Source organism: Wolffia australiana, chromosome 2, assembly GCF_029677425.1.
Source record: "Wolffia australiana isolate 7733 chromosome 2, ASM2967742v1".
Classification (NCBI taxonomy): Eukaryota; Viridiplantae; Streptophyta; class Magnoliopsida; order Alismatales; family Araceae; genus Wolffia; species Wolffia australiana.
Window position 1 is genome coordinate 3,760,885 of NC_135836.1, and position 14,716 is coordinate 3,775,600.

A 14,716-nucleotide genomic window follows, 5' to 3' on the forward strand; every position below is an offset into this window, starting at 1 on the left:
CTGCAACAGAAAAGCAGGTTCTCAGGTGGAGGAGTGGAGTAGCAAGCTCACAAGCAGCCTGCTTGACCAGGATAGAAGGGTCAGCAAAGGGGATTAAGTCAACATGGTGATATGGGGAGTAATACGAGCACAAATATTTTTATTATAATTATTAAACTTGAATTTTAAGAATAGAAAGATTGGTACTTCATTTTAGCATCAGATTTTCTTTGTATCTTACTTTATTGTATCATGCGTGCACTTACATAGTCAATTTCTCAGTTATGCAGAGAAACGCATGGAAAAGAATGCAGCCCGAGCTGGCGGAAGAAGATCCGACGGCTGCCGTTAGAAGAAAAAAAAAGAATCAAACGATGGAAGACGGGAAGAGAAGAAAGGAGGGAAAGGAAAGAAGAAAAGGAGGAAGGAGGGAAGATAGAGGGTCGTTCGGATTTGTGGAGGCATTGGCAGAAGGCAGGAGAGCAGAGAAAAGAAAGGCCCTCGCTCCTCCTCGTGCGGAGATCCTTCCTCGCCAGCTCTGGATCACGTTGTGAACTCGCCAAGCTCCAAGCGTGAGGTGTGGAGCCGTGAACAAAGAGCTAAGCAGAGGAGCACCCCAAAGAGGTAGCGAGAGGTATCTGGGCAGTCAAGCTAGTCTGATCTTTGTGTCGAACCAAGCAATACGAATCTTCAAGTTAAATATCAAGTAGTTTTTGAGTTTCTTTTAGCGTTAGAACGATATTGTTTTATCCCAATGTCTTTGTAAATCTAGTTCAATTTCAGTAGTCCAAATCCTCAATTAAGATTAATGTTTTAGTTTAGCTTGCATTTCCGCAGACAAGTTTCTAGTCTAGGTACAAAACCCACCCCTCCTTGTGTTCGATCTTAGACTCACCATAAGCAGCTCCACAGAGTTAAATGAACAGAATATCGTGAGTTATTGTCTAAGTTGGAAATATACTACAATAAACTAGAGCTTAAATTTCAACTTAACAAGAAGCTCATATTGAGAGGGATCTCATATTTAGGGGAAGCATCTAGTATCTATTTGCTAATTTTCAAAAAGTGGGAGAAATATAATTATATTAGGGTTTTTCAGGTGCAAATTTAATGATAATAAGAGAGAGTGATCCAGATGAATAAACTACATAATCAACATAACACCATGAACATCACCAACAATCAGTATATTTTTTATATGACATTATGGTTGTTGTGAATGTTATTGATTAAATATTGGTGATATTATGTGGTTGACTATTTGCATTATTTTGAGTATCTAGATTTCATTTGTTATCCTGTTTTAAATAACGAGGAAGGTATCTTAGTTGATTTCTCAGGAAAGTTACAAAGAAAACATAAATAATATGATACATTATGAGTAAGATAGTTAAAAGTTTTATTTAAGCTTGTTAAACCATTTGAATTTTATAATTCAAAAGGTTATTTGTGAAGTGAAGTTTTTTCTTTAATGATTTGAATATTCCAGTGTGTGATAACCACATTTAGAAATAAAAAATTGAAATTTAAATTTTTTAACAAAAATATATTAAAAATTTTGGCATTATTTCCTTCTAGCTTTTTGGCTTTCTCTCTCTAGGTGTTCTTGCTATATTACCAAAGGAGTAGGAGTAGGAGTATAATTTATTATTAGTTCATCATTTCATAACTTCTTTTATGTTTTTTATTCGACTTCGTAATGTTTATTTTTAATGCTGAACCTCTATGGTATGATCGAAGCTTGCCCTATCTATGCTATTTTCTTCAAAAGAGGTCGATCTTCCTGATAGCTCTAGATTCTTAACATAGTGGATTTGCATACTGGTACTATTGCTTTAGTATTTTCAATACCTGGATTTTACAATACGTAAGGAATATTTATATCACCCCCAATTTCTATGAAATACAAGATGCTCATTGAATGATAAGAAGAAGCCCATCATATGAAGTAGGTTCAACGTCTAATTATTCAAAAAAGAAGAAGATGAATCGAAAGCTGTAGGTTCTGAAACCTACCTTCCTTGTAAAAATGAATCGAAGTTATATTGACTATATGCAGATGCTTGACCTAGTAAAAACAAGGCTTTTGCTTAACCCCGAGTAAACGAGCTCGAGGTGTTCTCAATCGGCGAAGCCTCACTAAGGTGTTCTCAATTGGCGAAGCCTCTAAGAACTAAGGTGTCCTCAATCGGCGAAGCCTCCAAGGTGTTCTCAATCGGCGAAGCCTCCAAGGTGTTCTCAATTGGCGAAGCCTCCAAGGACTTAGCTGAGGAGTTCTCACTCGGCGAAGCCTCTAAGTACTGAGCTTAGGATTTCTCAATCAGCAAAGCCTCACACCCAAGACTTGCTAGCCCATTTTATTTTAATAATAATTTTAAATTTTATAATTTTTTAAATTACAATTTTAACTTTTATAATTTATTTTTTAATTATAGTTTTAATTTTTATAATTTTATTTTAAATATAATTTTAAATTTTGTTATAATTTTAACTTTTATAATGTACATATTTTACATATTTTACATATTTACAATTAATATTACCTTGTGTCTAAAATCCTTGTCATGAGGCTTGTTTTGTTCTCATAAACCTGTTCTTTATACCCTATGATATGTGGGGGTATATGGCTCTGAATTACTCACTTTTCTGTTCTTTTTATGACTATATTAGAATCCTAAAAAGTGTGCTTTAAGCATCTGCATATAGTCAATATAACTTCGGGTATATTTAGGGAATTAGTTATAGACGTTGTAAAAATAAGGGTTTTGCTTAACCCCCAGTAAATGAGCTTGAGATGTTCTCAATCGGCGAAGCCTTCAAGGTGTTCACAATCGGCGAAACCTCACTAAGGTGTTCTCAATTGGCAAAGCCGCATTAAGGTGTTCTCAATCGGCGAAGCCTCTAAGGACTAAGGTGTTCTCAGTCGGCAAAGGCTCCTAGGTGTTCTCAATTGGCGAAGCCTCAGGACTGCAAATGTATTGCTTAACCTTGTCTGGCTCATGATTTAGTTATCTGGTGCTCTCTATTTCTTCCAAAAAGCTGCAAATCTGCTCTTGAAGAACAGGTTTATGAGAACAAAACAAGACTCAGGATAAGGCGTAAGGATCTGAAATAGTATTGCAACTCATTTATTTTTGAATAAATATTTTTATGAAATGTCCATTGTTGTGATTCTTCAGTTTCTGTCTAAAATTTATCTACACTACCAAATATAGTTTTTTTGAGAGATATATATCCTAAATATATTGAATCTCTCTTCATTATAATTGTCTCCGATACTAAATTAGAACTAAAAATATCTATGCAACTCAATTCATTTTGAATAAAAAATTTCTCTAAATCTCTGTCATTCTTTAATCTCTGTCTGAAAACTGTCTACACCTTTCGTATGTTGAATCTCTCTCTGAATATTTTCTACAATACTAAATCCAATTCTGAGATTTATCTGTGACTCGCTTTATATTTTAATTTATAATTTCTCTAACGCTTGCTAATGTTGAAAGTTTTTATTTTCTCTCTCTGTGAAAATTGATAGTACAAAATTCAAATTTCCTTGAAATTTTAAGACAAATAACAATGAATCTGGAATTAATGTGGAGATTTTGAAATTTAGCATATTCATGTGAAAACGCACAAATACTAATCAATATCTATGTTTGGACATTAAAAATTACTTTAAAAAGTACATAAAATGACTAAACATATGTTTTGAATGATGCTTGAATTATTTAATTATTTTAAATAAAAATGAATGATTTTATCATTTATTTTATACATAAAATCTTTAATAATTCATAAATATGTTATTTTAATTCATATAATTTTTAATTTAAAAATAAACGTTTGTGCATGAAAAAATCATACACTAATAAAAATATTATGTAATGTTTGTACACTAATAAGAAAAAATCAGATTTTTAGGATTGTAAGAATTTTATTTCGGAAAGAGATTATTATTTGAAGGAATATTATATATTCAGGATTTTATTGTGATTTATATAAGTTATTTCGACTTATTGGATCCAAGGAGTTGGCCAGTGAATAGTGGTGGGTTCCAGGATATGAATGTTGAGCGGGGATGGGAGAAGTGTAACGCACTAGTGGGCCACAAAAGTAGCTTACTGGGATAAGTAGAGAGGGCCAACGAGAGAGAAGACAGGAGCAACCTAGATCTGGATTGGTCGAGTTTATGTCACAGGTACGAAGTCATCTAGGTTTAATCTTGAAGGGTTTGCCACCTCAAGAACACCTCTCTCCCCTTTGTTCACTCGCGATAATAGACACCAAGGTTCAGGAATGTTTTGATACCTATTCATCGAGTCTAAGTATGATTTTGCATTTGTGAGAAAGCTGAGATAACTTTCTTCTGTATCCAACTTCATGTAAAATTTTCCTCTAAGTTAGATAGTGAAGATTTAATTGAGGTATCTACAATGGCGACACATCAGTCAGAGTTGACATCCAGCATAGATCCATCAGCATTTTATTAGAAACCAGTTTATTTTCTAGTTTATAAATCTCTTACCATAAATGCAATACAATAGTTTTGATTAAGCGCTAAAATTCCATACCTCCACCATTCAGAAATGTAAGATCTTCTATGACCCAGTTTTGTTTTCATTAGTTAGTTCAGATTCCTTGGCAATACATCCGTGTATCATAACCCCGATAAAATTTCATCGAACCAGTTATTTAACACGAAAAAAAGGACAACAAAGTCAAAATGATTGAAAATTTTAAGTTTCATTGTGACTTTGTTATGAGAAATTAAACATTTGGTTTGATGTGAACTATAACTACCTATTCAGACCTGAACCATCATTTTACACCATTCCAGGGGAATTTGGCATTTTAAATCCTGTGTTTGGATCAATATTTATTCACCAAAACTGAGATTTGTGGTGAAGTTTATTAAGAAAGACAGAGTGGATCAACCCTTTTCTGAGGTTTCTCACACTCTTTTCTGAGCTTTTTTTGACAATTATTTTGGGAATTGTAAGGTGTATTCGTGGATATAGGAAATTGTTGAAAATCAGGTGTCGCCTTCCCTTATCTTACATTTAGTTTCATTCTTGTTAAAAGTGTATATTTAATTTACTGTTTAATTTATTTGGAGTTTAATATTTACATCACATTTAGTTTCATCCTATGAATTAGATTTCTTAATTATCATTCTAAATGATGGCAGCATGGTATAAATATAATCTAAGTATATTTAATATTATGTTTTACAAAAGTGATAATATTAAAAAATACTAATTAGATATAATCATTATTTCTTCTATTTTTTCCCTTTTCATTTTTATGGAGGAAAGCCACCTCAATAACCTGTACTGGTTTGATGTCTTAACACAAATACTAATTGGTGCAATATTATAAAACCACCGCAGAAAATTAAAAATGACAGGATTATCCCAACTAGGTTTATATCCATCCCAAAATAACCCTATAAGACTATAAAAGGTTCCATCACTACAAAGAATATGAACCAGTTTTGAGCATCCAAATAGAGACACCAAAGATGATAACATTTCTATTCACATCCAAGGACTAAACTAAATGTCTAAACTAACTGCTGATTCTACTATGAACAATAAACACATATTAATATTAGAAACATTAAATAACCCTAAAACTTCTGTAATATTTGTATGACATAAAATGTTCTTCATAAATTAGAAGTAGAATTTTTGATTCTGTACACATCTAATGCTGAAAAAAGTTGCATTGCACCATTTTGAAGTTAATAAAAATACCACAAAATCATTATAGATAATTTCACATAAGGATACTGATAGGAAAGTAAAATTTAAATTTAATTGAAACAAACATTGGACCAATATATTCTGAAGCAGTTGAATTTTTTTGTTTCTTGGCACTATCAAGATCATAAGAAAATTCCAAGCTCTATAGTTGTAAAGATGAACTGGAAGCTGATTGCTATCTCAAATTGCATATCACTCGGGCCAACACAGTACAGGCCAATGGAACAAACTTAATCATGCATGAAAAATATATATTTCTACTATAATCTATGAGAAGTTCTTGCCGCAAATAAGGAAGTCATCTCTTAAATTTTTGACTCCGCAATCTTAGACCCAAGCGGTGTAATTTAGATATTCTTAGTCTCTATGAAGATGTATTAATGTTGAAGAAAAATATCTGATTCGGGTGCCCTAAGATTAATGTAACTATTCTAAAGAAGAAAAGTAATGTCATTTAGGCAATTAGAACTAATGCTATATTGAATGGTGATGCACGCTTTTTAATTGTGTGACATATATACTGTATCATAATAATGATACTTCGTAGCATCCAAACATCACTGTACTTCATGTGTGATGTGATTGAGTGCTCAGTGAAGCCCAATATTGATGACACACCTCTCTCATTTTCGAACGATCATGAATGCTTCAATATACCATGTCTCATGACCATGGGAGGATAATACAGGGACAACTTACTATGGTTCAATATATAAACCATACAGATCCCTTTATTCATAAAAAGTTTGAATGTGAAACAAAAGGGTCAAAATATGGTGCTCCGATATCATATTTTTTAAATATTGTAATTTTAAGCACATGGAGGCATTTGTAGATTTAACATTTTATCTCATAAATAAAGTTTTATTAATAATATATTTGATAAAGTTATGTCAGGGTACTCTGAAGGTAAACATTTTAAAGAGAAAAATGCATAGTACCCATGGAAGTAATTTAATAGTTAAAGAGAAAATTCAATTTTAAAAACAAAACTTATACGAAAGTATACATATCTGGAGTAAAATCCATATAGCATAAAATTATTTTTCAAGTCTCCCATATAAATAAAAAATTGATTAATACATATCAACCTTGCTGTATCTCATTTTGAACTTTTAATGTCAATTGAGTTAAATTTAGGTATTCAAAAGTAGCTCCAAATTTAGGTAAAAAAATTAATAATACCTTCTCACTCTGGCAAAGTGATATTACTTAAAAACATTAATATATCCTACAGCTTCTCATTCAGGTAGACTGCTTTCCAAAAGTGACTTTAAATTTGTCTATAAAATATAATAAACTTATTATCAAAGCTAAAATATAGATTTTTATTTCAAAATGAGCCATTTCTAAATGATAATACTAAAAATTACAATATCTGAGACCATATTTTTGAATAATAAATTTACAAACATTGCAACTCTACTGAGGAGTTAAATTAGGCTAAGACAAAAGTCTAATTTCTCCTCAATATATTATAATTAAATATCTTTATAACATCATTTAATATAATGATAACTTAACCAATTTATGGAATTAATAAATCCATGGTTTTATATTAAGTTACATTTTTTTAGTTTTGTATCCTCAATTTCTTTCAAATATACTTGTTCTTGGTGTTAGGTTAAATATACATAAATAAATATTATGAAATCATAAATAAATATGGAAAGTATATTTGAATTTGTCTCTATTGAGCTTCCTCCAGGCTTCCCACTTAAAAAAAATGCAGTTTCCTAGACCAATTTAAATGGTATAATGGACAGACATATTTCTACCCTCAGAAAAATAAGACAATTATTTTTATTTGTCTCTTAGCTAGATATGAATAAGCTTGAATTAAGATTGGTAAAATAGTATTTGGACATAATCTTTTATCTCTCTTCTTGTGATTCAATTTCAAATGTTACTTGAACACTTTTTTTGTACCATATCATTACACATACAGTTCAGCTATTTGGAAACAATGTTCAATAATAATCACTGGGCATATGATTGATTTTAAAAATAAAAATTCAAAAACAAAATGTGTCAAATGTACTGCCAAATCAGAGTTAATTTTATCCCATTGTGGCGGTCGATTATTTTTAAATGAGTTAATCAACTAAAATAAAATAATAACAAAAAATATTATTATTGAATATCATGATGCATATTATTATTGTTAAAGGATAAATATTCTTTGAAACACAATCTTAGAAAATAATATTACAAGTTCATTGAATATGGATTACATAATAATTAACAACATAATAGTGGGAGGCATAATTTATTTATGCACAGGTAATATATTAAAAAATAAGACAATAAACATAATATAAAGCAATTAATATGATATTAATAAATGATGTGCTGACGTGAAAAATATGCCACATATTTGATATAAAATTTTAATTTTTTTATTGCATCATTTATCACACTTCTATATGTATTAATTTAAATTCAAGAAACACCCAACAAAATTTTAATGTTCATGCAGATCTGTCTTATACATCTTTTTTCATTCTCCATCCATGGTGCATTTGTAACTTAAGGAAATAAGTGACTCATGATGCAGAAAGAAGTAAAAAGCAAAAAAAAAATTATCCAATGAGACTCTTTAAAAGAAGGAAAATAAATGACACAGTTGAAGAATTTATAATATGGTTTAATAAGGTATTTAACGAATAGTTAATGATATATCTGAATATATTATCATAAATACAAATAATAACTTAAATATTCAAAATATAGTCAGTTAGAATTTGACCCATGGAAGTATGAATTTTAGATTACTTGGACTTGGAATAATAAGTTAGAATATAATAATCATAATATAATAAGAGGGGCACAACGTGACATTTAAATATTGTGGAGGTTGATTGGGATATAAGTATTAGACTGGGAACTGATTCTATCAACGCTGGATTTCAGAACGCTGATTAATCATTATAAACATGAATGTAATTTTTCTCAGACATAACACTCTAGAGTTTCATGGTTAGAGCTTATACTCCTAGACGGTTTATTATATGCCACTCGCTCAAGCCTCAATGAACTGAAAAATCAACCGAAAGAAAACTTTCTTCAAACGGAAATCATGTAGAGAGGTTTAACTAAGATAACCCAAGTCTTACGCAACCAGCTGAAAGATGATAAATAGGGGGGAAACAAATGTTAATATAATGAAGTTTTAATATCTAAACCACGCTGATACATTCAAAGAATTTTTGATGATTTTTAATACTTTTTTTATTTATTCACTCGATTTCTCTGAGTCTATATTTACCAGTTCTGTACATGCAGGAGGGCGCTTTGGCAGCACATTTTACGAGGTTCTTGACAAATGTTCATAACCGTTCGGATGAAACAATTCCTGAGGCTTACAGGTGCTCCAAATTTTTTCAAATCAAGGGGCCCCTGATTCTTACAAGAAATATGTCATCAACCGGACCAAGTCATCTGACATATGTGCTCCGTTTGCCATACTAGTCCTACATGCAAGCCCCTTATATTTCTCCTAATGATAATTTGGGTTCTCAAAGGGCTTTCAAAGGCGCCAAAAATTTACATATATTACACATCTACAACCCTTGAAATAGTTTGTAAAATAACTGCTCTACTTCAAGTGGGGTTAGTTATCAGTGCCCATAGAACTAAGAGAAGAAAATCACCACGAATTGTACCAATGCACAATATAGAAAGAAAGTGTACATCAATATATTGTAGGGCTTGAACATAGAAGCAGTCCATGTGCGATTGTAAGGCCCACTATCTTGGGCCACCCAAAATATCTTAAACTCTTTTCCACTTGAGCCATCCGTTTCATCTTTGGCTGATTCACACCCCTTGCACGAGTACCTAATATATTGACTCATTAAATATAAATTATATAACTGTTCAAGTCATTGGGCACACAACGTGAATCATACTTGGATTATAAAATCCCTAAGACAGCTACCACAACATTTGTGTAACTATATGCTCAATGAATAAATGAAAATGGCAACATTCATTGAACATACTATCTAATGAATAGGAGATGACATGATGAATAAGTGTATTCATATATGCTTGTATCCATATAAATTCATGCTCTTAATATCCCTTCAGGAGGAAACTGGTACTCACATATACAAGTAAACATCCTACTAGATCTATATCAATGTCCCAAGGACTTATTGCCGTTTTTGCTATGTCGTTATCACTTTATGAGTGACAATAAAAAGTAGAGGGAAAGGGTCTGGTCTTACATTGTTCTAAAAATAGGTCCCACTCAATAACTTACCAGCCCCCAATTACAGCTGCGTTGGAAATAAGAGAACCCAGTGATCTATTCGGCTACTGAGGGCCTGCAATAAAAGAAGAGCATTATACCGAAACAAAGTTGTGAGTGAGAAAGAGACTCTGTAAAAGGATAGTTTTCTCCGAAAGCTGAACAAAACAGTTTCATCAGCTGTTAAGTTACAAAAAAAAACATGTTTAGTGACATATGCCAGGAGTTCACAGGGCAGCGTTTATCAAAATTTCCTTAATATTCAAGGCTATTTTGAAACATAGAACTCTTCTAAGGTCTTACATTGAAAAGAAAGAGATGGGTTCTTTATTATCTCTCTTTTCCCTCGGTTTTGGTCAATGTTTCAATCAGTTTCCAAAAGAGTGGGCTCTAGAGGTGGCCTATGAAGTCAACATCGAAATCCGGGACCAGATTCAAAGAAAGAGACGGGTTACACTTTCCTGGGAATTACCTCTGCTTGCCGATAATAAACAGTCAACAAAATTGTGGAGGAAAGAAGCTTCCTCTTGTTTGACATCGACAGATAAATAAACAGCGAGCGTTTAAGCCTCAAGCACATGTCACTAGATATCGGTTGAGTAAACGCAGGCTTGACCCGCCACTAGATATCGGTTGCAATTAATATATATATATATATATAGAGAGAGAGAGAGAGAGAGAGAGAGAGAGAGAGAGAGAGAGAGAGAGAGAGAGAGAGAGAGAGAGAGAGAGAGAGAGAGAGAGAGAGAGAGAGAGAGAGAGAGAGAGAGACAGAGACAGAGAGAGAGAGAGAGAGAGAGAGAGGGAGAGAGAGAGAGAGGAGAAGAAGAAGAAAAAGAAGAAGAAATGAGAGGGACATAGAGAGAGAGAAGAAATAAGAGGGACATAGAGAGAGAAGAAATAAGAGGGACATAGAGAGAGAGAGGAAATGAGAGGGACAAGAGAGAGAGAAGAAATGAGATGGACATAGAGAGAGAGAAAGAAATATGAGAGATATAGAGAGAGGGAGAGAGGGAGAAATATGAGAGATAGAGAGAGAGAGAGGGAGAGAGGGGGACAAATATGAGAGATAAGGACACAAGGAGAGAAAGAGAGGGAGAAATATGTGAAATAGAGAGAGAGGGAGAGAGGGAGAGAAAGAGAGATAGAGAGAGAAGGAGAAATATGACAGAGACAGAGGTAAAATATGCGGGACAGAGTGAGAAGGAGAAATATGAGAGACAGAGAGAGGAGAAATGTGTGTGAGAGAGAGAGAGAGAAAGAAAGAGAGTAGGCATCGGGGATCGGATCGGATTGTTCGAATCTTGATTAATAGATTCGAACGAACACAAGCCGATTCGAACCATTTGTTCGAATCTTTGGATCGAACAAACCCTTTGTTCGTGTTCGATCGAAAGTTTCGAACGAACAAATTGGGTTGTTCCTGTTCGATTGCCATTTGTTCGACCTTGTTCGAACAAGTTCGGACAATTTCGAACAAATGGCCATCGGCGCCAGCGACACTCTCTGATCTGACAATTGCAAGTGTTGGCCGCTTGCCGGCGTTGGCGGCCACTCGCCGGCGCTGGGGGCCGCTAGCGGCAGCTGAATGATCGCTGAGTGGCGCTGGGCGCAGCTGGTGCCGCCGGATTCGAACATTCGATCCGAACAGCCACCTTGTTCGAACAATCCGATCCGAACAGATGCTTAGATCGGGTTCGGATCGAATTTGACCGGGGCAGATCGGTGTTCGGATTCGATCGTTCGAATGCCCGATCCGATCTGTCCGAATCCCCGAAGCCTAAAAGAGAGAGAGCGAGAGAGAGAGAGAGCGAGAGAGAGAGAGAGAGAGAGAGAGAGAGAGAGAGAGAGAGAGAGAGAGAGAGAGAGAGCGCTAGAGAAAGAGCGAGAGAGAGAGAGCGATAGAAAGAGCGAGAGAGCGAGAAAGAGAGGGAGAGAGAGAGAGTCAGAAAATCCGTACAACAGCGTAGCGCAAGCCGGCGGCGACCAATCGAAGCAGCACGTATTCTGGACCGGACTGGGGGCTGTATCGAATACTCATTATCAACGAATAGAGATAGAGAGAGAGAGAGAGAGAGAGAGAGAGAGAGAGAGTGGAGGTGGAAAAGATAGATAAATGGACAGTGAGAGAGAGAGATAGATAAGTCGGTACGTAAATGGATGGAGACAAAGGTCGGTAGATGGGCATAGTGCGTCAGATATATTGATCGAGAGAGAGAGAGAGAGTAAAAAGATGGAGAGAGACGTACATAAAAAGATGGAGAGATAGGTGGATATAGAGTGTGTGTACGAGAGAAAGAAAGAGAAGTTGGTAGATACAGAAAGAGAGAGAGATATATGGAAAGAGTAAGACGGTGAGATCGAGAGAGAGATGGGTGGATAGAGTGAGGGAGAGAGAGATTAGAATAATAGATAAAGAGAGAGAGACTAGAATAAACGATAGAGATAGACTAGAATAAAAGATAAAGAGAGAGAGACTAGAATGAACGATAGAGAGAGAGACTAGAATTAACGATACAGAGAGAGAGACTAGAATAAACGATAGAAAAAGACTGAGAGAGACTAGAATAAACGATAGAAAAAGACTAAGAGAGACTAGAATAAACGATAGAGAGAGATACTAGAATAAAAGATAGAGAGAATAGGATATAGAGAGAGAGAGAGAGAAAGTAGAATAGAAGAGAGAGAGAGAGACTGCGATAGAGTGAGACAAAGAGACAAAGACTGGGATAGAGAGAGATTAGCATAGAGAGAGAGGGAGAGAGTAATACCTGCTTTCACGGTTCTTCCCGATTGTTTCAACGCGCTTGTAGCCGCTCAGACCCACGACCGGGTGCACGCCAAGAATGACTATGTTAGACCATTCGGTCATATATAACCAGTCGTCCCTTCTCTGAACTTCCACGGCCGACAACTCAAATCTCTTTCTCCTGATCTCTCTCTCTCTCTCTCTCTCTCTCTCTCTCTCTCTCTCTCCATTTCTACCTTCTATTCTCGCTCTTGCGTTTTCCTTCTCATACGCAACAAAGGAACCTCCTAGTAGCGGGTCCATCATCGTAAGCTCGACGCATATGGCTGAGAAGGTGCGTTTTGCTTGTTTATTTCTGGGCTCGATTGAAAGAATAATTCCATCCATGATTAATTTGGTGGGATTTCCCCCAAACCCACGAATTATTCATGTTAATCGTGAAACTATCGATGTTACTACATGCTTCCGCGCTGATTTCAAATGTTATTACGTAATTGAATCACAATTTGAGGAAATATTGCCTGTATTGCTTCGACTTACGGGGAGTCTCGTTCCTATTACAGAAAGTCATTGTAAGGGTAGACGTCGCCGATGACAAGGATAAGCGGAAGGCGATGAAGGCTGTGGCCTCCCTCATAGGTACCCCCAAACTTCTTTCTCTTCGTTTTTTTTACTTCTTCCAGATCATTCCGAGATTAAATAATAATAAATGATGTTAATTATTTATGACACACCCGCAACTAGAACTCTCCCAACCTTTAGAAAAATCAATGACCGAGAGTTTAAAAAAGAGAAAGTATATTAATATATAAGAAATTACAGACCTCTGTTTCTGATTATTGGCTAATTCTTCTTCTCCTCTTGGGATTAGTTCCATGTAGATGATAATGAAGGACCAGAACATGAGAACATCATCCATAGCTTCTCGCTTCTCCAGACTGTTCTTTCTGATTGTCGTCTTATTCTTCCTCTGCTCCAGGGATTAGTAACATTTATACGAAGGGACAAGATGATGAAAAAAATGACCAGAAAATAAAATAGAAAGAAGAAATAGAACAAGCCAACTAATAAAAAAGGAAAACAATCGACAAGTTTTGCTACTCCAGATTATTTTTTCTGATTGTCTTCTTCTTTTTCTTCTCCAGGGATTAGTTTTATGTCCATGGACCTGAAGGAGAAGAAGATGACTGTGATTGGACTGGTTGACCCTGTGAAGGTGGTTGAGAAACTAAGGAAACACTGGCATGCGCAGATCGTCAATGTAGGCCCTAAGGAAGAGCCCAAAAAGGAGGAGCCAAAAAAACCAGAGCCCAAGAAAGAGGAGCCTAAGAAGGAGGCTCCCAAAAAAGAGCAGCCCAAGGAGGAGCCCAAGAAAGAGGAGCACAAGAAGGACACAAATGAACAGATAGCAGAGCTTGTGAAGCTCTACAAGGCCCAGAATCCCTACATGACCACAACCTACGCTGTTTACAGTAGAGAGGAGGACCCCAACGCCTGCGTTATCTCCTAGGAACTGCAGTGCAGGGGCCAACTCAGATAAATGGAGGAGCCCCAGGAAATTAATCTGAGATTCTTTTTAGGTTAAACGGCCTGTAAAGTTTTTTTGATTCTTGATACACGGGAAGCAGTTTACTCTGGGCCGAGATTTCTTGGTTATCTAGTGGTTGTTATTACAGTCATGAAATTTAACCAGAGATAAATTCACTATTTTATTTACACAGGAATCAGATTGAATATGGTGGTCGGGATTTAATATAGATTTTGGATCAGATCTAGCGGCCCGGATTAAAAAATAGTTGAAGGATCAAACATAAACGTTCTTATCTCAGTTGTGTATCATGAATTGTATAATACAAAGTTTTGGGCAATAAACTACAATATTGTGCAGTATCTGGACATCTCTCTGTCTCTCACTATATCTCTTTATTTTGTTACAGTTACGATGTCTTTGCATCGTTAACTAAGGCA

General features: G+C 35.0%; 1 protein-coding gene and 1 long non-coding RNA gene across 2 annotated transcripts; one reads left to right on the forward strand and one right to left on the reverse strand.

Annotated features, from left to right (window-relative positions):
• Nucleotides 1-9,376: 9,376 nt before the first annotated feature.
• LOC144716553 (uncharacterized) lies at nucleotides 9,377-12,788 on the reverse strand. Its single transcript, XR_013584929.1, has 3 exons — nucleotides 11,960-12,788; nucleotides 10,012-10,075; nucleotides 9,377-9,584 (listed from the first exon to the last, which is right to left on the reverse strand). It is a non-coding gene; the product is annotated as an uncharacterized LOC144716553 (long non-coding RNA).
• Nucleotides 12,789-12,898: 110 nt separating this feature from the next.
• LOC144716552 (heavy metal-associated isoprenylated plant protein 39-like) lies at nucleotides 12,899-14,464 on the forward strand. Its single transcript, XM_078591697.1, has 3 exons — nucleotides 12,899-13,082; nucleotides 13,312-13,387; nucleotides 13,894-14,464. Exons 1-3 carry the CDS (start codon nucleotides 13,071-13,073, stop codon nucleotides 14,256-14,258), a joined length of 453 nt encoding a protein of 150 aa, XP_078447823.1. The 5' UTR covers nucleotides 12,899-13,070; the 3' UTR covers nucleotides 14,259-14,464.
• Nucleotides 14,465-14,716: the final 252 nt, after the last annotated feature.